General features: G+C 43.0%; 1 protein-coding gene across 4 annotated transcripts in view; it reads right to left on the bottom strand.

Annotated features, from left to right (window-relative positions):
- LOC143151922 (glutamate receptor ionotropic, kainate 2) overlaps positions 1-22,063 on the bottom strand; it is a 72,473-nt gene that overhangs the window by 5,166 nt on the left and 45,244 nt on the right. For 3 of the 4 annotated variants that reach the window (XM_076321442.1, XM_076321447.1, XM_076321445.1), the window contains exons 3-12: positions 17,934-18,089; positions 15,644-15,855; positions 12,017-12,316; positions 7,354-7,452; positions 4,154-4,327; positions 3,224-3,442; positions 2,235-2,450; positions 1,462-1,546; positions 1,229-1,367; positions 291-428 (exon numbers count right to left, since the gene is read on the bottom strand). In XM_076321442.1, coding sequence (XP_076177557.1) covers positions 291-428; positions 1,229-1,367; positions 1,462-1,546; positions 2,235-2,450; positions 3,224-3,442; positions 4,154-4,327; positions 7,354-7,452; positions 12,017-12,316; positions 15,644-15,855; positions 17,934-18,089 — 1,738 coding nt within the window. Of the gene's footprint in view, positions 1-290; positions 429-1,228; positions 1,368-1,461; positions 1,547-2,234; positions 2,451-3,223; positions 3,443-4,153; positions 4,328-7,353; positions 7,453-12,016; positions 12,317-15,643; positions 15,856-17,933; positions 18,090-22,063 lie in introns of those variants that run through there. The other variant, XM_076321446.1, reaches the window with a different exon arrangement.

Genomic DNA, 22,063 nt, shown 5'->3' with positions numbered 1-22,063 from the left:
TTGAACTCCATGTTCTCGAGCATGCGTAAATGGTGTAATTCGAACCGTTCACGATTTTCGTCTGAAGAGATTTTTTTCTCCGATAAACGGGTGAGAAACTGGTCACTCGCGGTTCAATAAAATCGAGGACACACCACTTGGCACCAAGTGGTTGGAATTCCAGGATTTCACTCGCAGGGGGAAAGTATGATAGCTGCGGCGTGGTTTCCGTTTCGCAATTATTGCACGGGTTTGCAGGCACGCAGGTTGGGCTGCGGTGACACAGGCGCTTTGTTCGGTTCGAAACTTACTTGGGAAGTATATCGGAGCCCTGTTGCATGATAGAGCCAACGGTGAGCCACATGGAGTTCTTCAGGTCGAAATTGTTTTCCAATTCCTCGGGGTCGGGGTTGCAGGGATGCGGATTGTCCCATTCGCCGGGCGCCATTCTGGAAATAAACATTCGAGATGCCTTGAATAACTCAGTGCATCCGGTGCATCCGATGCAACTGTTCGAGCAACGAATTATTTCGCGCAAGATCGGTTCACATCGGAGAGGAAAATCGCGTTAATAAAAAATATTTGAATTCTCTGCCTCGAACGAGTTGCGATCTGTTTCTAATTTTTCTTTCTTTTAAATCGAACGATACGCGTTCGCGACAAATTGGCCGTACATTTTACCGTAGTTCGCATTGCACCGTAGTTGCATTCGTCTCGAGAGTTGTTCAATGTACCAAGTTTGTTAACACACACAGCGTTCGTTCACAGGGGCCCAATATCGCGCAATAACGGTTGAGAATAATTATCCCGGGTTGAAAACGGTGTTAAATTTATAGCCAAACTTGCCGGCATTATCTCGTTACTTCCAAATTAACCCGTAAATTACCTCATTAAATTTGTCCTGGAATGCGTTACGGGGTGAATTTAACAAAGACACATGGCCCCGTTCGAACAACCGTGACGTTAAAATTCTTTCGGTTAACGATCGCGGGAAGAAATTCTATTTTATCCTCGAGTGTGACTTTCACTCGATTGAACAATTTTACAGGAGCGATTTACTTCGTTTTCCTTTTCGATTGTATTTAAAACGCGTTGCTCGAATTCGAAACGATCGCGAAACATCGAATAAGAAATTATAACTCGAAGATGTTACGCGGTGTTAACGATCCCTCCCCAATTAATTCGAAGAGCTTGAATCTCGACGCGACGCTTCCTTCCGGCTGGTTTATTATTTTTCTCGTCGTCTTACCTAGCCTGCACGAACAGCATTATCGAAACTGCTAAGAAAGCAGTCGCCATGTAAATCCAGACGTCCGTTGACAGCGGCGACAGGAACGAGAACAGATCCGGTTCCTTCTCCTCGGGCTTTCTGAATAAAATGCTGATACCTGGCACAGACACATCGAATGAGATAGCAGTTGTTGCGAAACTCGATGCTTCGAAATCGATAACAACCGACCGAGAGAGTTATCAACACCGTACCTAAGTTCATGAACGGCATCGTGAAATCGACAGCACTCTCTCGCTCGTAGGTGATCGTCAGATCGCAGATCGCGAGATCGGCGTCCTGCAACATTCGAATCGCTCCGTTGTTATAAAATAATACAAATATTCCTGTATCTTCTCGACGCATCTTCGATCTCTCCTACAGGTTTCTATTATTTACTAATTACTCGTACACATCCATAAGATATCTTTTGCCCAACGATCTCAATGAATTACTTCCCCTATAAGTTTTTACACTAAAAGATTGCAATTGTAAATTTATCCGCTTGTTCATAGTTGCGCAAACATTCTTCGAATCCCCTCCAAATGGTCTCCAAATTTCCGAGGCACGTTTTCGTATCGTTACGAACGTAATTTTTTGCGTAAAGAAAAGAGAAAACTATATTGGACCGGTTGAATGGATTTTGTTGGTTGGAGAAATTTAGTAAATTCATTCGAAGGATAAATTTCTCTTCCGTTCTATTATTCTAGTATTCTGGATAGTAATTGTCTCTTCTATCTGGATGATACTTGTTCTATTTTCATTACACTCCGTAACAAAAATTTCTAATTATACACGGAGAAAAACATATACGTATTTCCCTCGAACTCGTTTCTAATCTGCGAATCGAGCATCGGTTACTCGGAAGCTCGAAGCCATTGAGGAGAATTGGAGAGAACAGTGGTAAACGTAACGCGAATTGAACTGTTGCGTTCGCGAAGTTAAATCGGTGAAATTTTCGTTTCGTTGGAAAAGGGCTAGTACGTACGTGATCCAGTAAACGTTTGATGAGTCCGTTCCATTGTTTCGTATCAGGGTTGTACGAACCGTAGTTCCCGTCGGGCACCAATTCGAATTCGTATTTATAATTCAGAATCTTGGTAATCTCCTCGATGAGATCGATGCAGAATCCTTCGTACCGTTTTTGCCCGATCATAATGCCCCGAGTTGAACTGTCCGTCACCTCCATTACGTACGGTGGACCCTGGCAAATTGCGTTCGCTCGCTTTAACGTCCATTTCTCGCCGCGACGCGCTTCGAAGCGTTTTAGACCGATCGAAAAGTCTACCAGAAGGTTCAAAAATTTACGTTTCGGAATCGCGTGAAAACGATTCACCAAAATTGTGAAACCGTTAAGTTTCGATTCCGGAACACTCGATCGGTGACAGAAGTCCGAGCGAACCGTTGACATTTGCGATATTATAATTGCGCAACACCATCGCGGACGATACGAAATTATAATATTAGAACAAACGTGACAATACACGGAGTGCGTGAAATTGCATTATTAGAATAAACGGTAAACAGACATTGGGAATTTACAATATTAAAATACGATACTGTAACTCCGATGGTATTAGTTATCGAGTTATTGTCGATACTTTGGGTATTAGTTTCGTTCGTTTCGCGCGTATTGAAGCGTTCTATGGTTACGGATATTTCGAAATTAAACCGATCGATACGAGTATTTGGAAATTGAACCGATTAGTAGGAATATTTGGAAATTGAACCGGTTTACGGAAAGATACGTCGCAGAATCGTAAGGGTAAATATCACGGATTCCGATTCAAGTTTACGGAAATAGTCCCTATTGTATAAATATATCGTTGGTGTTCCGTTCCAAACGTAAATAGTACGCGAATTCCTAGTTTGCTCTGGTATTCGTATTACGATACACAAACGCAGACTTCTGTGACCGACCGTAGCTCACAGTACAGATAGTTCGACGAAGAACGACGAAGTTCCCAAAGTACGCACCACTTTGGTGCTAATTGTGAGCTTTTTCTCTCCGATAGTTTTGTACAAGTAGCTCTCACGTTCCTCTTCGGTGCCTACTCGGTGAAACCCTGCTGGTTCCCAATATCCAATCTGAACACTCTCACCGGGCCTTGGGTCCACGATGCGTATATTAAAATTGTCGCGACGACCTTCGTTGTTGATCGTAATTGGTCCAGTGATTTTACCCTGCTTGGACAGCTACAGAAATAACCACCGATTATGTATCGTGACACACCTCGTGCGTCTCTTAGAAAAATCAATGCACAAAGAATTTCTAAAATCGATCACGTATTCGTAACAGAGAAAGTTACAATGGATTGGGAAACATGCCGATGATGTTCAACGAAATTGGTTATTGCGACTGACCGGTGAATCTAGTGTTAAATAAACAACTGTCGTCCATGCTCAATATTACAAGAGTCAATTTTCACTTTTATCGTAACGCGATCTACGAGACTGGTCGCTTTCTGGATAAAACTCGGCGTAAAATTTAGGGAACCGGTACAAATTCAAGAAGATTAGTAACGAAAGTATGATATTCGATCGTTAGAAGAACGTTGTTTGAAAGAAGCTACATTCTTGGTGGTCTTTTCGACGTAATTTTTCAAATTTCTGAAAATTTCGTAGGCAAAGATTCCGGACGTCTCTCGCGAAACGTGTAAAAGTACTTCGAAATAAATCGTACTGCGTTACATCTGGTGCGATTCATGAATCGAGACGAGCTTCGATCGTCGTAGGTCCCAGGATTTTTATTATCGCACCGGTCCCCTAGATTTTTCGCGCGGGAAATCGTCCGCGGGCGTTCGTAACGCACGTAACTCGCAAGTCGGTAACTTTCGTCACGTGTAGCATGCGGAGTTGTCAAGCTGGCGGTTTTCCGTGTCCAGTGAGAAGTCAATGTGGCTTTACCTCGCGCATGAGGTTGGTAATGTTGGGACCTGCGCTGTATTTCTCTGTACCTTCACAAGAGAGCGGTACCGGGTCAATGGTTACGGGTTCGTCGCAGTCTTTGTTCCTCGCGTTTAAGGCCTCCAACGCGTTGTAGAACAGGAACACCGCATCGTAGATAATCGCCGATTCCATCTTCAGTTTACACGAAATTTGACAAAGTTTTTTTAGAAACCCGTTCAACCGAAATACTTCGACGTTACATTGTTCCCTCCCCCCGTATCGACACCCGAGGGACCGTCGTTCACCGAGCAAGATGGTCGATACGATACGATAACCACTGATAGCTGGTGACGGCGATAACAGTGGCTGTGATAACTAGTTTACTCGTGGCATATTTACGATTCGTTGTTTTCTCTTTTTTTTATCCAGGGATACCGAGCAGATACGGTAAAACGTTGTTTTCCAGGAATAAATTAGAACCTACGTTATCTTAATTAACGAAGAAAGATAATTCTCAGATTTAAGAGAAAAAAAAAGCATACAGAGCGAATAGATGATAACCTGTTGTCCGAAGTATCTCGTTATCCATCGATAAAATAAAGAAAAAGTTTCACACGAAATATATTCCATTCAACGGAGTTCATCGAACGAATGTCTGTTTAGTGTTTCGTGTCTTGTATAATATTTTCAGAGATATCGAGGCGATGGGTTTCTCGAATGACACCGCATTGCTTCGAGTCGACTCAAAGTCACTTTATCGACACGGAATAATAAAGAAGCATTCGTTCGATGGTTCCCCTTGAATGCAACGCATTTCGAAATGTTCTTCGACGAATAAGATACTTGGTATAACATTTCGTAATTGACTCAGCCTCGATACAACCAGTATCCCTAAATATTGGCTTGTTCGGAAAGTGATTTCGTTTTCGAAAATGGAGAATACACAATTTAATAAACTGTTTATACACTCTAAAAAAATCGTGTTTCATTTTCACCAAAAAAAAAAACGAAATGACTTTCCGAACAACCTAATAATAATTTATCGAACCGAAACTCCTCGAAATCGATACGATTTACCCGATCACGATTATCCGCGACACACATTCTTGCACTTCCCCGTAAAAAGAATTATTTTACGAAAGAATCACGAGCAACGCCAGTGTCCCTCTCCGTTGATTCCAGTCCGCCTCGTGTTTAAAAAGTAACCTCCCTCGCTGGTAGCATGGACGTTGTAATAAGAAATGAAGCATTAAGCCGTCCAATCTTGCAAAATGATAAAACAAGAAGGCTTAATCGTTCCAAAGGGGTGGTCGGTTGCATTTGCATAAGGTAGAAAGGGGATACGGAGATGGAGGGGGTTGGAATATCGCGTAGGCGAGTGGGGGGTGGTGGTCTCTATTCGGGGGAGTGTGGCCACGATACAAAGCGAATCGGCGGGGGCTAATGAAACGAAAATTAAGGCAGCCCGTCAGCTGCTCGTAAGTACCGTGTCGCGGGTGGATTTTCCAGAATAAGGCTGGGTTCTCGTTGCATCCTCGAGACACGAGCACGGTGCTCCATTATGCCGCGGAGTTAATGAAGAAATTACCCCGAGCGGGCAAAGCGGAGCGCATTTAGACGATTCTTCCGCGACTGACGCTGTAAACGACTTTATTATGCATACGATGAAAAAGTCATGATTAAAACACGCCGATGCGGAACACGTCCGCGCGATACCACCCACACCGATCCCCGCGTCGTCATCGTCGTCGGCGTCGTCGGCGTCGTCGTTGCGCGACGAAGAGCGCGTAAATCGGTCGAGTACGATGGAGGAGAATCCGCTCGAGAGCGTTCGGAGCTACTTCCTCGAAACGAAACGAGGAAGAATCGTTTTATGCGCGTGTCTCGCTGATATTCGCCCCGATGACAAAACCGCTGCTTGGCGTCGTCCGGATTTCACGAATTTCGCGCGAGCGTTTCTTTACTCGCCAGTTCGGTGAATTAGAGATTTCGGGTATTCGTCCAGTCGTGGAAATTGTTTTTGTACACTGGAGCGTGTTTAATCGGCGTACGAAATCGAAGGGTGGGGACAGTGTTCATTTTTTGCGAACAGTGTTCGAAAATTTGGAAACGAATTTTGTATTGCGATGTGGAAGTATTTTGTAACGAGTGGAACGTAAGAGAGCATGTTCGGGGAAAGATCAATTTTTCTGGGAGGATGTAAAAGATTTGCGAGATTATCCTCGAGCGGACATTTTGTGCTTCGCGACTCAATTTCGTTTATGGTTTGTGGAAAGAATGTTGATTAAATTCGACGTGTTTGGGAACGAATTTAAAGCAGAAAGTCGCGTTACTTTGTTACGATTCTTTGGTTTCAAATGGGAATATAAATGCAATTTTATTTGACTTGCGTTTACGCAGAGCAATTTAGAAAAATATCCATTGTTTTCATCAACACGAATGGAAAGAACTCGGATGAGTGTAGCAACGACAGACGTGTAATTTCGTCGTCGAATAAAATATTAGACTCGTGAACTTCGATAAGGAACTACCAGGTCCGCTTTAAGGGGATATCGAATTTAATATACTCTTCTCGATTTTATTGTAACTATTGAAATCACTTCTGTCGCTCTTCGTAATTTTTACCGTGGAATTTAATACAATATGGGCTCACTGCGACAGAAAAAGAACCCTGAAAACCCGGCGAAGTTTATTTTTGGCTCGATCGAAAGTACTTATGATTATTTTGCGTTAATATCAGGGGCTGGAAAATTATATTCAACGACAGTTCGCGAAGATATCGAAAATTATCGTTCCCAAGGGATTCGTGGTATCGATTTATCGATCGATTTACGATAAATAAATATAAAAAATAATTGAGAATCCTCCGTGAAACCGGTGGTGTCACGACAATATCAACTTCCAGGAGTTTCGCTGTATTTAATATTCATCGAATTCCGAAAGTGCCTGAAATATTTATTCGGCGTTGCTCGAGTCTCAAGAATATCGACGCCTGCTCGGTCCATTCAATCTCGTAAATACCGATTCCCAAGAGTTCCATTTAACGTCGATAAAAATCCCAATTAACAAGGAAACGCGGTCCGATTCGTCGCTACGCGTATCCCCCATGAATATTTCATTTTGAAAACCACGGGATCGGGGCTCCGGGCGGTATTCAAAGCGGCGAAAAATACGAGACGGTCGAATCGATTAAAAGATAGACATCTCTTCGCAATTACCCAATTAATTCCTTCCACATCGTTTTCTCTCAAGCTGAACCCCGTGATGTTGACCGTGCTGCCAATTCGCACCTTCGAGATGGGCAGCTTCGTCGAGTCCTGCGAATTTAACGAACAAAATATTCTTACAAACGTTACGTAACGACGATAACACCGTATCGACGTATTTCTACCGATAACAATATATATCACATGTTTCTATCGATAACAACATATCGATAACGTACACTTTTACGATTTCTCGTAATAATTTCCACGATGTTAGATTTCGTACGTTTTCCGCTCAGAATGTAAACTATTTTCAATCAGAGACCGATGGAATTACACGAACTCGTATTAATTTTTCTAGGAAAATCTCCGAATTTCGGAGATTTCACGAGAAGGTTGCACGATTTAAAATCTCTTTCGCGCGTTTTAAATAAATATCGTCTCGACTTATACGCGTTCGAGGCGGTCGAGATTATTCGAGGACGCGGGCAAATCCCGCGCAACCGTGAAACTTGAAATGCGAAAAAGGAGGACGAGCGTTTGAAATGGCGACGTTTGCCTCGCTTCCTGTTGTCTCGGTGCAACAAGCAGGAAATAACTTCGAAACTCGAGCTGGCCCGACGAACAGAAGGTAACGATAAGAAATACATTTGCAAATGGTGGCGAGACGTATCGCCGAATTTGCCCACGGCTTCGTTGGCCGTGCGTTTTTCCACCGCTCGGTTTTTACCAAACGTGCAAGTATCGGGAAACTCTGCTCGTCCTCGAACGCTTTTCCACCTTCGTTCCTTTGAGCCGAATCGATTTCCACGTCTCGTTGTCTCGAGATCGTTCGAACCGATCGGTGCTCGACTCTCGTCTATTTTCGTCTACAACGCCGCTCGGAAATTTAGAGCATCTTTAAAACAAACGTACCTTCTTTCGATATAAGAAAAAAAAATAGAATTTTCAACGAAGTGAACTTGTTTCTTGAAACAAAAGTTCCGAGCAGCGGTTTATACAGTAGATTTTAAGGCTAAGAAATTCAACTGGTATAATATTCAATAATTTTGAATATTAATAACTTAATCCTGCTCCAAAATTCATTAACTGGCACAACGGTGGAAATAAGCTAGAAATTCGAAAAGATTTCTCTCTTTAAGATTTTCTCCCTTTCTAAAGGAATACAGGGTTGTGGGAATAATTTTTGAAAAATCCACGCTTCTCGAGGAATGATCTTTCTCTCGGGGCGGGTAACTTTTGCCTCGTTTCTAATACCGGGTTTCGAAGTTGGAGAAATCACTCTCGGCGCGGGGTTATTCGAGGTTTCCGGCCATTGTGACGTTCCTTTTATTCGGACCATAATTAGAACGTATTTGCCGGTCGTATAGGTCGATCCCGAGGGAGACGAGTAGGGTTTAGGGTTATCGAAATCGCGGGATCGGGGTGCTGGTAACATTGACGTTGACGTGGGTCTGGCCCATGTCTCACGTTGGCTCCTAGATGGCGAGTGGCTGCCGCTGAACGTGGCGCCTTCCACGAATTTCTCGACAGCCGGGACAAATATAGATGCATCGCGAAATTTCTCACGAATTCACACGGTAACGCCCCTTACCACCCAACACGGCCGTGTACACGGACAAATTTCGTTATTTGCGAACGGAAGAGGCTGCGTTCGAACAACTTCCGCGCGTGCTATCCGCCCGCGATCAAAGAGCTTCTTCGGCGGGGCGCTGCGACGTGACCGTTCGAAGAAAGAAAATCGTGACAGACGTTGCGTAACCGACGCGAAGAGAAGCAAAACTTGCGTTTTTTTTTTTTTTTTTTTAACTTCTAGAAGAAGTCTATTTCTATTCACTCGAAGAAGGGGAACGAACTCCAAGAAAGAAACATTCTGTACGAAACGAAAGAAATTCAAACCGATATTTATCCATCCTGTGACAATACCGTCATTTTATGCAATCGAGGTTCGATTTAATAACGAATATCTATTTACAATTTCAACGATCAGGTGGCAATATTTAAACAAATTTAAAAGCTACCTCGTTACTCGAGAAGGTGCTCGCTTCGAACGGATAAATAATTTCGTAAAATTCATTTTACCCCGTTTTGCGATTCAATTGTTGCATTTCACGATGGAACGGTATTGGTACTTTACGAATTCATCTCGAGCGGCAATTATCCCCGCTGTGATATTTCGATTAGATTCGAGGACTTTTTTTATATCGTTCATACTACAAAGTACAAATTCTTGTAATTTGTCGAAATGTGACTAAATACGCACGAAGAAAAATTGAAATCGACGCGCCCGATGGAATTCTCGAAAAAGAATTTCGAAAGTCGTTCCACTTATTCAGAGACGCGACGAGGAACTCGAAGGAACAATCAAGGGGGTTGAAGGGACCGTTTCGACGTCCTCTGTTTGCGGCTGTTTCCAAAATCTGATCCGGAAGAAACCACTGTCTCATTTTCCCTCTATACTGCGTCGTAAAATCGTATCGAGTTGCAACTTTCGTCCCTGCTAGCATTGTCTTTATACACACGTGTCGGGACACGATAACGGAGACGCTCGACGTCGCGGAGGCGGTTTCATTGTTCTGTTTCGCGAGGGAAGAAAAAAAAAAAAAAAAAAAAAGAAAGAAAAGAAGTCAACAAAACGACGATACCATTGGCGCGAAAACCTTCGACGCGCCGCGAATGTCGTTATTTATGGAGGCATTGTTACTCGTTCGTGGATAATGCGTCATAAAAAGCGGATCCCGTGGGCAGTACGCAAATGAAGAAACGCTCGGACCGCGCGACATTAACGGCGTATCGTTGAAAACAATTACTCGCGGCAATTTATGAGACCGTTTAGTAAAAAGCCTGGCAATTCTAACGGCTAATGCAGTTACTTCGCCGCGGTGACCGCGGATTTATTAATGAAATTCTCGCGAATAGGGCGCGTTGAAAATACACGCGATCTCGCGCGAGTACTTCCACCCTCGAGTCTCTCTTTCCAACCGTGTACCTTTTTTTTAAATAAAAAAAATTCGAACCGATACACCTCAAGATTTATATCCCGGTGAATTTATACGCGACTCCGACCGATCGTTGGTTATACTCTCCGAGACGATAGTTTCTCGAGGATTCGTTCTCCGTGAGTGTGCATTTTTGATTCTACGATAAAAAATAGGACGAAACGGTAAAATAACATTTTTCCGTAGGGAGCTTCGTTTTCGAGAAAATCGATTTCAAAGTCGCGCGAGACGCACGGGCGCTCAACTTGTCGGTCTTACTTCGGTCGCGTCCACATCGCGTTTATTGCGAGTCTGTTCTATGGAAATAGTGTCTCTGGTAATAAATTACTAGACACGTGGTGTAAAAACACTGGAGACGGGTATAGCGCGGTACGATGCACCGAATTTGAATAAAATCGGCGCCGTGCACCAAACAGTTTCCAGATCGATTTTCTCAAAAATGGAGCCTCGTGGGAAGAAATTGTATACCGGGTCATCGATCCATTTTTATACGTAGAATCGTTTTGCATTCCTCGTCGAGGCGAATAATCGCTATATGTGCTGTAAGAAAATTTATATTATTAATTTTAAGAATAACTTCTAGACACCGTCGACCAGCGTCTTCGTTGTAAATTGCAATTACGAAGTGTTCCTTTCGCGTGATAAAAATTTAATGCGATCACGTCTATAAATAGTTTCGAGACTTTCACGAAATTACTCGCGAGGGCGAATACGCTTCTCGAAATCCACGTTCGCGGTATGTAAGGGTAAACTCGTAAAACGTTTCGGCTTAAATCTCATAAATATCTAACCGTTGCTCGACGTTCGTTGCTTTCAACGCGAGATCAACGTTAAACGGAGGCGGGCAAATTTGCCGAAATAAGCCCCCTGTTATGGCAAACCGAGTCCACGGAAAGTGGGAAATCTATTTCAAGTGCCGCCGACGGTGGAAACAAGAGCAAACGAAATGGCCGACGTTTCGTATCTGTTTTATTAATCCTCCGCGGTCTGACGCGTTTTCGCCTTTCATATCGTGCCGTATAAATCAATTCGGGGACAGTTGTTTGGAGTTGAATAGTTTTCTTCCGTCGTGGGAAATCCCCGATAAATTTCCCGCAAATTTCTGCCCCGTGTCCGAGCATGATTACGTCGAGCGTCCATTAAACGAACCGCGATCGAACATTAGGAGTACATTTACCAAGAAACCTGAAAATCACGATTTTTAACATTCAATACTTTTCGCTTCGTCCTGAAATATTAAAACAATCGTACAGTTTCTAAATATCACAATTTTTAGTCGAACCTTTCGACTAGAATCGTAGAAAACCACCCCATTGTGGAATTGAAAAATTTAAGAGTGTTACAAGAGTGATTGTATTTTCTCTAAAAATTAACATATTTTCATGAAACTTAGCACAAATATCGTCCAAAGTGTGTACTTTTAACGTGTGTACCAAACGTTTAAAAATTTTCAAGTATCGGCTTCGTTAGGGACGAAGGGTGGTGTTCCATTATAATCGTTTATTATTTCGAAATTCAACGATTCGAGAATCTGCACGGATTTCGACTTTCGAAGGATTAATTTTCTTAGTACTTTTGATGATCGTGGTGGTGATTCGTTAGCGACGAAACGATGCATTGTCGTGGGTGAAATTTCAGCAATATTCACGCGCGTAGAATAGAAAGTGGAGTAATACCAGATAAGTAATTAGGAAATTACAGTAGTCCGCCACCAGCTTGACCTCTTTCGCTTGGTGGAGCACCTCGATGATGTTATTCGGCTCGACGTCGAGAATCACGTTGCACATGGATAGGGCGTGAAGCTCCTTCAGGATAGTTCGAAAATCCGGCCCATCGCCCAGTTTTCTTATTGTCATGACGCTGTCTTTGTTCCGTTTGATCGACAGTGCCTGTTTTATCCGAGAGAGGCCCTCGTTTGTTTGGTAGACCGCCGTGTAAGAGTTCCATGGCATGGTATCGACCACGTCAGCGATCGCCTGAGAAAAATTTACGTTGTCTCTGATGAGAATTTTCGATTTCAGCGCCGGACAAACATAATCCTGCAGCACGGAGTACAGATTTTTAATCGAGATGATCGCCGTTTGCCCGGACACGTTCTCCAAGATCTTTGGAAACATCGAAACCGACATTGGACGAGTTTTCGAAAATTATTCAAGACTACGATCGAACGAATTTGACAATTAAAAATCTTTCTCTCCAAAAGTACAATTTTTTACGGCAAATCTTTGCAGATATATATTTATCCATTAGGCGTACTTAAGAAGCAATCGCAAGAGTTACTTGTATCTTCAAATTATCAGGAGTACGGTGGTCGAATTTTTCAAGTATTTCGAAAATTTCTACCAACGTTGCAAATAATGCATGGAGGGTGTCCAAAGGTATCGAAGTAGAAGTATTTTCTAGGAAGAGCGAAGAAGATAAATTTCTTCCGTCCACGTTTGAAAGTTTGTTAGAGTCGCACCGTGTAACCGAGTTCAAGGTGTGTAAAATGCAAAACAGTTTTTTACGACCGAGCGGAGAAAACGGTCAGGTGTCGTGTAACGTAAATTTCGTTGTATCACAATTCGGTAATTAAACGTCCAAGTTACGGCTCGAAATTGTATTCGAAACGTCCGTCAAATTGCATTTGAACCCGCGAAATTTCACTTTTGACGCGGCCAGGTTTGCCCCCGTGCCACTGTTTCGGTCGCGTTAAATGAAAAAACTTCGGTAATATATATCCGTGTGTCGTGTGGAAGCATTTAACGCGGACCCAGTTCCCAGGATGCGAATTTTCAGCTATTTTACTACGCTCACTCGATACGACTTCTATTTAAACGATCCATTTTGCAAATTCGCGCGAGAAATAAATTACGCGGGAACATCATTAGACACTTTACGCTACGATTCTCCTATTTCGCTTTAAATTCTTCTTTCCCGAAAGTAATATCTATTCGTTCAAAGTTTCGACCCGTATTGGGTCTTCGGGAATAATTGGACAACTTCTACGTATTCCGTGATTCAAAGAAACGGTGAGAGTTCGATGTAACAGAAAATGAAACACTTGGAAGAAATATTTATTTGTCCAACGTTTCGACTCGCATTGGGTATTCGAGAATAATTAAACGCGCGAGTGATACAAAGAAACGAAAGTAACGATCAGAGCGCGATAAAATAAAAAACGGAAAGAAATCGCAAGAAAAAGTTAGCGAACGTGTTTCTAAATGGGCTCGACGTACCGTAATGTTTAAAAACGGCGCAAAGGGGGCGTAGAAATTGCGACCGCGAATCAGATTTAATTCCCTGTTCGCGATATAATATAGCAAATACTTGGCGGTGAAAATGTGTGCGTTATTTTACGACACACTCCGGTCGTTAAACTGCCACGATCGAATGTACGTTTAAACGGTGCTCTCATTAACTTTCTTACGCCACCGAATAACGCGGGAAGTTATTACGCACGCGTTCCCGCAATTTGTAAACGGAAACGGAGTGTACAACGTCGTGGAATAATTAGCAAATAAACCGTGGAAGCGGTCGCGCGAAATAACCGGCCGAATCCGCGCGATATTTACCTTCAAAGCGACGGGGAATGCTTTCTAAATGAGAAACGGATGCACGGGCGTTTTCTCGTTTACAATTAAATACGGAAAATTGTTCAGAATTTGCTGCAAGGTTGGAGCCGTTTGGCAGCGAAACGCCATCCCACGGATTCCAACGAACGGGCCTGAATTTTTCATAACAACTCGTTCGTTGAAAATACACGAGAAACATTCGCGCCCGTTTTTTTTTGTCGGCTCGCGTCGCGAATGCTGCGAAACAACGAGGAAAAAGGAAAAGCGAAAGTGAACGAACGGTGTCCAAATACTTTCGACGAGAATTTCTCGAGGAAACGATTCTCGAAGATTTCGACGAGGGAAACGAATCCCCGTGGATCGTAATCGCGAGACGAGTCCACGGACTCGAAAGCTTCTGTTATTCTATTCGTCGCGAGGCTGGCGCGAGAGCGAGGTTACCGATCGTTTTAATTAGGAAATAAAATTAAAACGCGTGGCAATTCTTTCGCTCGCGGGAAGAATTTTAATTAGATTTAATCGATGGTCGTTTAATTTAGTACCGACGGTCGGTTTGATTCTCTCTCTCTCTCTCTTTCTCTCTCTCTCTCTGTCTCTCTCGGTTCCTTACTCACAGCCCCCTAAACGCGAAAGAACAAAAGCTGATCCAGAGTCGTTAGCTCAAGTTCGGTCTCTTTGATCGTGCTCATTAGCCCCGGCTTGCTGGTTTAACGCGCGAACTACTTCAAAATCGCTCGACCCGCCTCGTTAGACGCGTGATTTAAAATGCGTCGGGACGCCGTTTCCCAGCCGTGGTGTTTCCTCGCGTTTCGACGCGCCACGAAACGTCACGTACGTAAGCCCGACGTGTCTGCACGTCGCGTAGCCGCGTCGAGGTCGATCATACAGGGTGTCTCCGAGATAGACGGTCTCCAGGGGGAGGGCAGGGGAGAGATCGGGATGTGAAACGATGGGGGAAAAGGTGTCATCGAAGTGGGCGTCGAGAGCACGTGTTCCGATCGCGAGACGATTGCCATCGATGAAATGGATGACAGGGATTTCCGGTGAAAGGGTTCAAGTATTGTTTTCGCTGCGTAACAACGATCCTACGCACGAAGTTAAAACTTTGGAAGAAATGATTCGTATTCGTTTACAATGGACAAAATTCTCGGGAGAAAATGTCGATGAATAGACAGAGGGACTGGGTTAGAAAATTTAACGATATCTCGTCAGAATGGGCCAATTAAGGACGATCGGAGAATTCTGCACGTAAAGCAGGAAAAATGTAAATTACAATTTTTTATATTGAGATCGGAGAACCGAATATCTCAGGAGCTATTCGAAAATTGAGCTTAAACTCGTTTACTTAAATACTACAAGGACTGGAAATAAGATTTTCTGTTCGTTATTATTCTTCTTTCGTTAAATTCTCAAACGGAAATTCTACTCCAAATGCTCTCCAAGGAGAAACATCGTCCGTGGAAGGGGTTGCGGATGGTACCCGGTCAGACATTTTAGTCAGACTCTGTACGACCAGCGAGCACGTCTGCCCAGACACTGTCCACATTCTACTTACTCCTACCGTATTCCCCTTAACCACGAATCGATGTTTCTCTCTGTATCCGGATCGTGAAATTTTACGCGCGCGTTTTTACCACGAAGCAACAACTCTTTGAGCTTTCTTCGGGCATCGAGAGAAACTAGTTTCACGCTTAAGAGAGAATTCTCGCGGTAATAATTGATCACCGCGGTTTCGGGTCTTCCACTTACCTTGGCGACCATCTCGCTATCGGGGAACACGTTAATGGTCATCCGTGTGGAGTTCTTCGGTTCCTGATCGGGCTGCAGTTCCTCGTTCTCTCTCCAGACGAAATCGATGTGCGGAATATCGTATCGTGCCGCGGTGCTCGATACAATCCCGTACATGTGGGGACTGGTGGGCCCGAAGATCGCCACCACACCTTCCTTGACGAGCTCGCAGACTGCAAACGTTAAGGGTGTCTTCCACACGGACAACAAGCTGCCTGGTTCCCGAGCGCGCAAATGAAGCGCCCTCGAGAGTGGCCGAGGACGACCACCTAAGCCACTGCGAGTAAACTAAGCACTCTACTGCCGGCGGGAGTCGAAATTGCTCGGTTCTGTCGATAAATTTCGAGCCGAAACTCGGATAATTCCCACCGTTACCGAGAATTTCGGGCTCCTCTTTCCTAACGTTCGAATAAATAATACTACGCGCGAGCAACGCGTACTTTGACCATCGAATCGATCGATTCGCTGCGATTCTCGAATTTATTTCTAGAAAATAGAGCACGATCAGTCGTCAAGTAACCCTGTTAACGGTACGATGGATAAAATTACAGATTCTTTCGATGTAAGAATCTAGGTACTTTGTTCGCAGAGATCTGTTATCGAACGATTAGAGTCGATAGAGAAAAAAAATGGGTCAGAGTGCGATCTTTGTAAAATAAAAAAGTTTTTCTCCAATAAAATAATTAAAGCGTAATCTCTGTGAAATGAACTACCAAAGGGATGACCACTCTGCCATAGATTTCTCCCATACAGTAATACTTCTTTCACGAGGGGTTGAATCGAACTTGTACGGATTCGTTTCATTGAGAATTCCAATATTCCTCAACAACCATTAAACGATCAATGTTCGCAAATAGATCGAATTCTTTACGGCCTGTAAAATCCTGCTGAAAAATTCAACGTAGAGGTTTTATACTCGTCACGGTGTTACTCTAATTTCGAAATGATCAGAGTTTCCCCGTTACGTGCTCGATCATTTCGAAAGGGCGTACTCTCCTCGAATTCGATAGAAACGTTAAGACTCGATCCTCTTTATCTCTTTCGTTTCCTGAAATCGGTTTATCGTCACAAAAGCAATGGGGTATCGCTCTGCGGAGACGTTCTTATTCGTTCGACGCAATAAAGGGGGTTTTGATAAATACGAAATCTCGTCGCGCGAGCAAAAGCAAAGGCAGAAGAAATTCTTCGTTCGATTCGAGGCTTTATTGTCGCCCCCAAACCACCCCTGGCTCTCCATTCACGGAGGACTTAACGCGAAATTTATCGCGACACAGCGACGACTGGCGTCGCGAAGTCCAGCGACGTCGAACGACCGTGAGAAAATCGTGACGGAAACGATAGTTATTTTCCTCCGATGCGCCTCGTCCCGTTAATTGACACTCGCGTTTCCTCCGGACACCCGTTGCAATTAATCAAGACGCGACATCCAAGTTTCCAGTTGGTCGGTTAATTGGTTCTTTAGTTGTTTCAATCCCGTGGCCGATTTCGTCCCGTTCGTTTCGCCCTAAACGCGCCAAACGAACCACTGTTCCGACACACGATCCTCGCAACGATATCTCGGTATTGCGCACGGAAATTTTAAAAAAAGAAAAATAAAATGATAAAAAAAGAAAAGTATTCGTACACTGTATTATAAGGAAATTCCTCTAACTTTTTCTCGTCGATTAAAATGTTTTCGAGAGTGTGACAGTGTGAACTTTTTGTACTTTTCTTTGTCATTTGGTTGAAAAAAAGTCCCAAGACAAAAGTCACAAAGTTACATTAAAGGAACAGTCCCAAGTTACGTTAAGGAAATAAAAGGGGAACCGTTAAAATCTTCGAGACTTTATTTCATCCTCTTAAAGAAATTTTCTGTCGATGCACTCTCTTAAAGAAATTTCCTCTACGTGCACACAAACTTTCAATAAGATCAGTCTTACCGGTAAGAGGAATTACACATTACGGTGTACGAATACTTTTTGAAGCTAGTGTAAATTTGTGCAAACGAATCGATAAGAATGGACTGATACCGTAAAAGCTATAAAGTCACAGGGGTCGACAGAATGTCGACTTTTGAACAATTTTGATACGATGTGTGACTCGGTGAAAATTGTAAAGCAGTATAGGATAGATCTCTGTTCTCTCTGAGCGCGCTGCAACTGTATGCACCGGGTAAGGTACGAACGCAATAAGCCATTTTTCCAAGTCGTTGGTCTTCCAAATTAATTTTACGTCTTGGCAACTACTTGTAAGCTGTGTCGAAAATACGAACCAGCGGCGGCAGCCTTGAAACTGTCGGTAGAAACATTCACCTGCTGCACGATGGGCTGCAGCGTGAACGAGGGTGCAACATGCTCGAATCTCGTCTCGTTCACCGCCTTTAGAAACGCAGACTGGTACTCCTTTTCGTCCGCGTTGAAGATCGCGCCTGAAATCAACGAGAAACGTGATCTATTAATCGGTCGCCTTATACATGGAGAAGTAGAGAAGGTACAGAGGTGAATTTTGTGTTTTTAAATGGAACGTTCAATTTTTTATGCACAATTTTGATAAAGTGTTCCGTTTGTCGCGTTCTATTTAAAAGAAAAAATCAAGATTACATATCTCTGCCTGCGTCTACGATAAAACATTGGTACCGTGTTAGGTACCTTTTTGAATCTTAATATTCGAGTACCCGATTATTATAAATTTTTGAATATCCGAGTATCGCAAACTTTCGGGACCCGACGCGAACTCGAGAAAAATACCCGACCCGACCCGAACCCGAAATGTCAGGTACCCGCCCACCCGTAATAGGCGCTGATAGCAGTCAAAGGGTTAATTAGACCGTCTACGAAATGCTTCGTAAATAGGGCCGAAATTCGTTGATCGAGCTTAACGCCAGTTAGGAAGCAAAGTAATTGAATCTCGGTGGTTGTAATCGAATTTACCCCCCTGCTTGGTCGATGCATCGATTTAAAAGGTGCAAAGAAAATATATTCTTTGAGAATCGAATGTGATTGGCAATTTCCTTTCCGCGTTTACTCGAATCGGATAGTCAAGGTGTAATCCGTATGACGTGAAATGTCAAAGGAACGATGGGCAAAATGTAAATTTCTTTGACGCCCTGTACCTATTTCACGCCGGATGAAACTGTAACGAATTTCTCTGACGGGTTAAAGAAAATATATTTTACCGAATCGAGGTTCGTTAGAATTCAACAGAGTGGACGGGAACAAAGTTCAACGATATTCGTGACAGAGAATAGACAATAATTCGTATGCAAAGTTACATCGCGAGCGAAACAGAGGAATGATTTATTACGTTCAATGTGTTTCGTCCGGCCGTGTAATTTTGATTCCACGATTTTGTAATTACTTCCTTTTAGTCCAATTTGATTTCGTGTTAATAATCCAGTACTCAGAGTTGCCAGGCAACGGTAGATTTTCGAGACCGGTGTAACGAACGTTGAAAACAATCCGATCAAAGGCAAGGTAATCGTTGCACGTCGCGATGATCAATGCAAATCGAAGAACAATCAAGCTGATTGTAACGCGTAGTGGGTGCAAAATCGATGCACGAACAGGTAACGAGAACGTACCGTGGACCAGTATCATATACGTTCCTGACCGTTTTTGGACAATACATTATATTTGACGTTAATTAAGTTCAATTTTCGTAAGTGCTATTTAAATCGAGTGGATTCTATTGGCAAACGAGAATCAAATCCGCAAGGAATTTTTTTTATTTTCTCGTTGAAATGTTACATATTGACCACCAGAAACATCGCACAAAGTATTAGAATTAATAACGTTAAAGGTCAAATATACAAACCTTTCTCGTTTTATCGTCTAGATACATCATTTCATACAATCTTATCCGTTTCTTTCTAATAAAGAAAATTGCTACAAGATTGTATCATCAGTCTCCGCTTTTCTCCAGGTACAATTAACAAAAACTACTGTCCATCGTCAAAAACAATTCCCCTACTTTCCAGAACACTGCTCAAAAACTGTTCACTTGGTAGTTAATTTCCTCCCACGTTGGAAATTCCCTAATCCCGTACGTTACGAATCGCGTTAACAGAGAAAATAGCTTTCGAAGTGTCGAAATTCAGTGGGGAAAGAAAAAAAAAAAAAAAAATGGACCGCGGTGCGCTATCGATTCCTCTAAATTGCAAATTCTTCGTAAGAACGATTCTCGAATTGAAAAGGGACGCGTAATCCCATCGCTCGCGTATCTTTTCTCGCGTACGCGAAATTGGCCTCGAATTGCTCAATGTCGCCTTCGTGGAAGCCTCATTCGCAATAATAACGTTCTATCCTCTTACATCAACCGCAGCTTCTCAACAAAGAAGAAAAGACGATGTTCCCCCTCCGCATAAAGCAATTTCATTTTCATCCAGCTCGCCTCGTATACCAACAACAACGATATTTTAAACTACCCTACCGATTCTTTCCATTTTTACCTTAAAATCGCCCGGAGGTAACGACGTGGCTCCGGGTTGGAGAAACTCGACGAAAAAAAAAAGGAAAAAAAAAAGAAATCCCCGTCGGCGTGGTTTCGATAACAGTTCCGTCTCTTTGGGGAGGCTTATTACGCGACGGAAGAATACGAGAATCGGTCGAACGATTCCATTACTACGACCACCTTTTGTATCGTCGGTGGACGATCTCGAAGCGACGGATATTATTTGCCACGGGGTTTCTATTTCCTCCGAGAAAATCCGGTGGTCGCGGCGGAGACGGTTCGGCGTCCGATACGGTTGTTGCTAGCGCGAAAAGGAAGTCGCGATGTCGAGACGCGACGGAACGGTGGCTCGAGAGGAACGATTTAACACGAATTAGCTCCAGCTACACCCACTCGCCTCGTGCACAGTGGTCCCGTCGAGTACCCAGACGGGATAAATTTAAACTTCACCGTTATTGCCGATCCCACGAGCCGTTTCCTTGCCGCGTTTTCCTCCTCGTCGTTGGATTTCCGACGGAAGAAAGCGATTTTCACTCGCAGAGGGATTGTCCAATTTCGTCGAAGGCTTCCCCGTACTGTCGCGATTTCGGCCAATTTTTCGATCGTACGCTCCAACGAGTTCGATAGCGTACGACTAAAAATATTCGAGAAAGTAATCGCCGACAAACAAGGGTATCGACGAACGGGGATCGTCCTTGTGGACGCCAGGGTGTATGCCACGGCGATTGTTTGGTACATTGAACAATATTTACCCAAGAGTAACTAGGAAATATTTATGCAAGAGTAACCAGGAGATATTTACGTAGAAGTAATCGAGTGATTAGAAATGCGACGTGAACGGATATAGATCATTTGTGTCTACGACAAAAAAATTGTATCGATTGTATTTTGATTTTTCTAAACAGAATACTCTTTCGTTCGAGCGATTTATTTTTCCTCTTTGTTACGGATACGAAAATTATCCGAAGTGATAACGTTGGTGGTGTGTAGGCGGTGGTTCGATGTGTGGCTTCAATTTCGTTAGCGATAAAATTGTATGGAAAATATTACTCGCCAGAGAGACCGAATAAAACAGACGTCGTTTTTATAGGACAATTCGAAAAGTGTCTGGTTACAAGCGTTTTGTTTCAAAACCAGAGTATAATACCGTAGACGGTGCCATCCGCGAAAGCGCGATTCAATTTGTTGCACGACACGGGATATCAGTTTTATTTTAAACAAATAAAATCCTGATATTGAATGCCGTGGACTGAATTTGTTCTTCGATGAATGATAAAATGAGAATCCGTACGCGTGCAAGTAAATTTCCGTTATCGATGCTTCTCTTGAAAATACACAAATTCGAACAAATACCCGAGACAAATAGACGAGTGAAAAAATTCCGTACGGACCTAGCGACATTTCGAACATTTTTTTTTTTTCATTTTTTTGTAATTTCAATTTCGCAAAAAGTCGACAGTACGAACTTTCATATTTATTCCTACTTTACGAAAACACAGAGTAGAACCAAAACAAATGAATAGTATAAAATAAAGATATCGTATTCAGCGAATTACTCTTTTACAATTCAACAAACGGCGAGGACAGCAACTAAATTAATAAGACCTCGAGTGCTCACCTTTTCCTCCGAGTACGGTGTCCTAGCCCTTTCGTTGTTTCCCCGTTCAATTTTTCCGTTTTTCCACGATTTATAGTCCTCCAATAACGAGAGTGGCACGAAATTGTGTATTTATATTATCAAGTATTTTTACGGTAAAGAGAGCGATTGATTTAATTTCGTAGAGGAAATTTCAGCCGGGAAAATTTTAATCGAGAATATTTAACGCGATATATTTACGTGTTATACGGGGGACATATTCGATCCCCGTTGGATCGATTTTATGCTGATCTGTCAACGGTTGTTAAAATTCAAGGAACACGAAACGCAAAGAACGCGTCTCGGGATCCTTCGCT

Source organism: Ptiloglossa arizonensis, chromosome 10, assembly GCF_051014685.1.
Source record: "Ptiloglossa arizonensis isolate GNS036 chromosome 10, iyPtiAriz1_principal, whole genome shotgun sequence".
Classification (NCBI taxonomy): Eukaryota; Metazoa; Arthropoda; class Insecta; order Hymenoptera; family Colletidae; genus Ptiloglossa; species Ptiloglossa arizonensis.
This window is presented reverse-complemented; position numbering and strand designations above follow the sequence as displayed.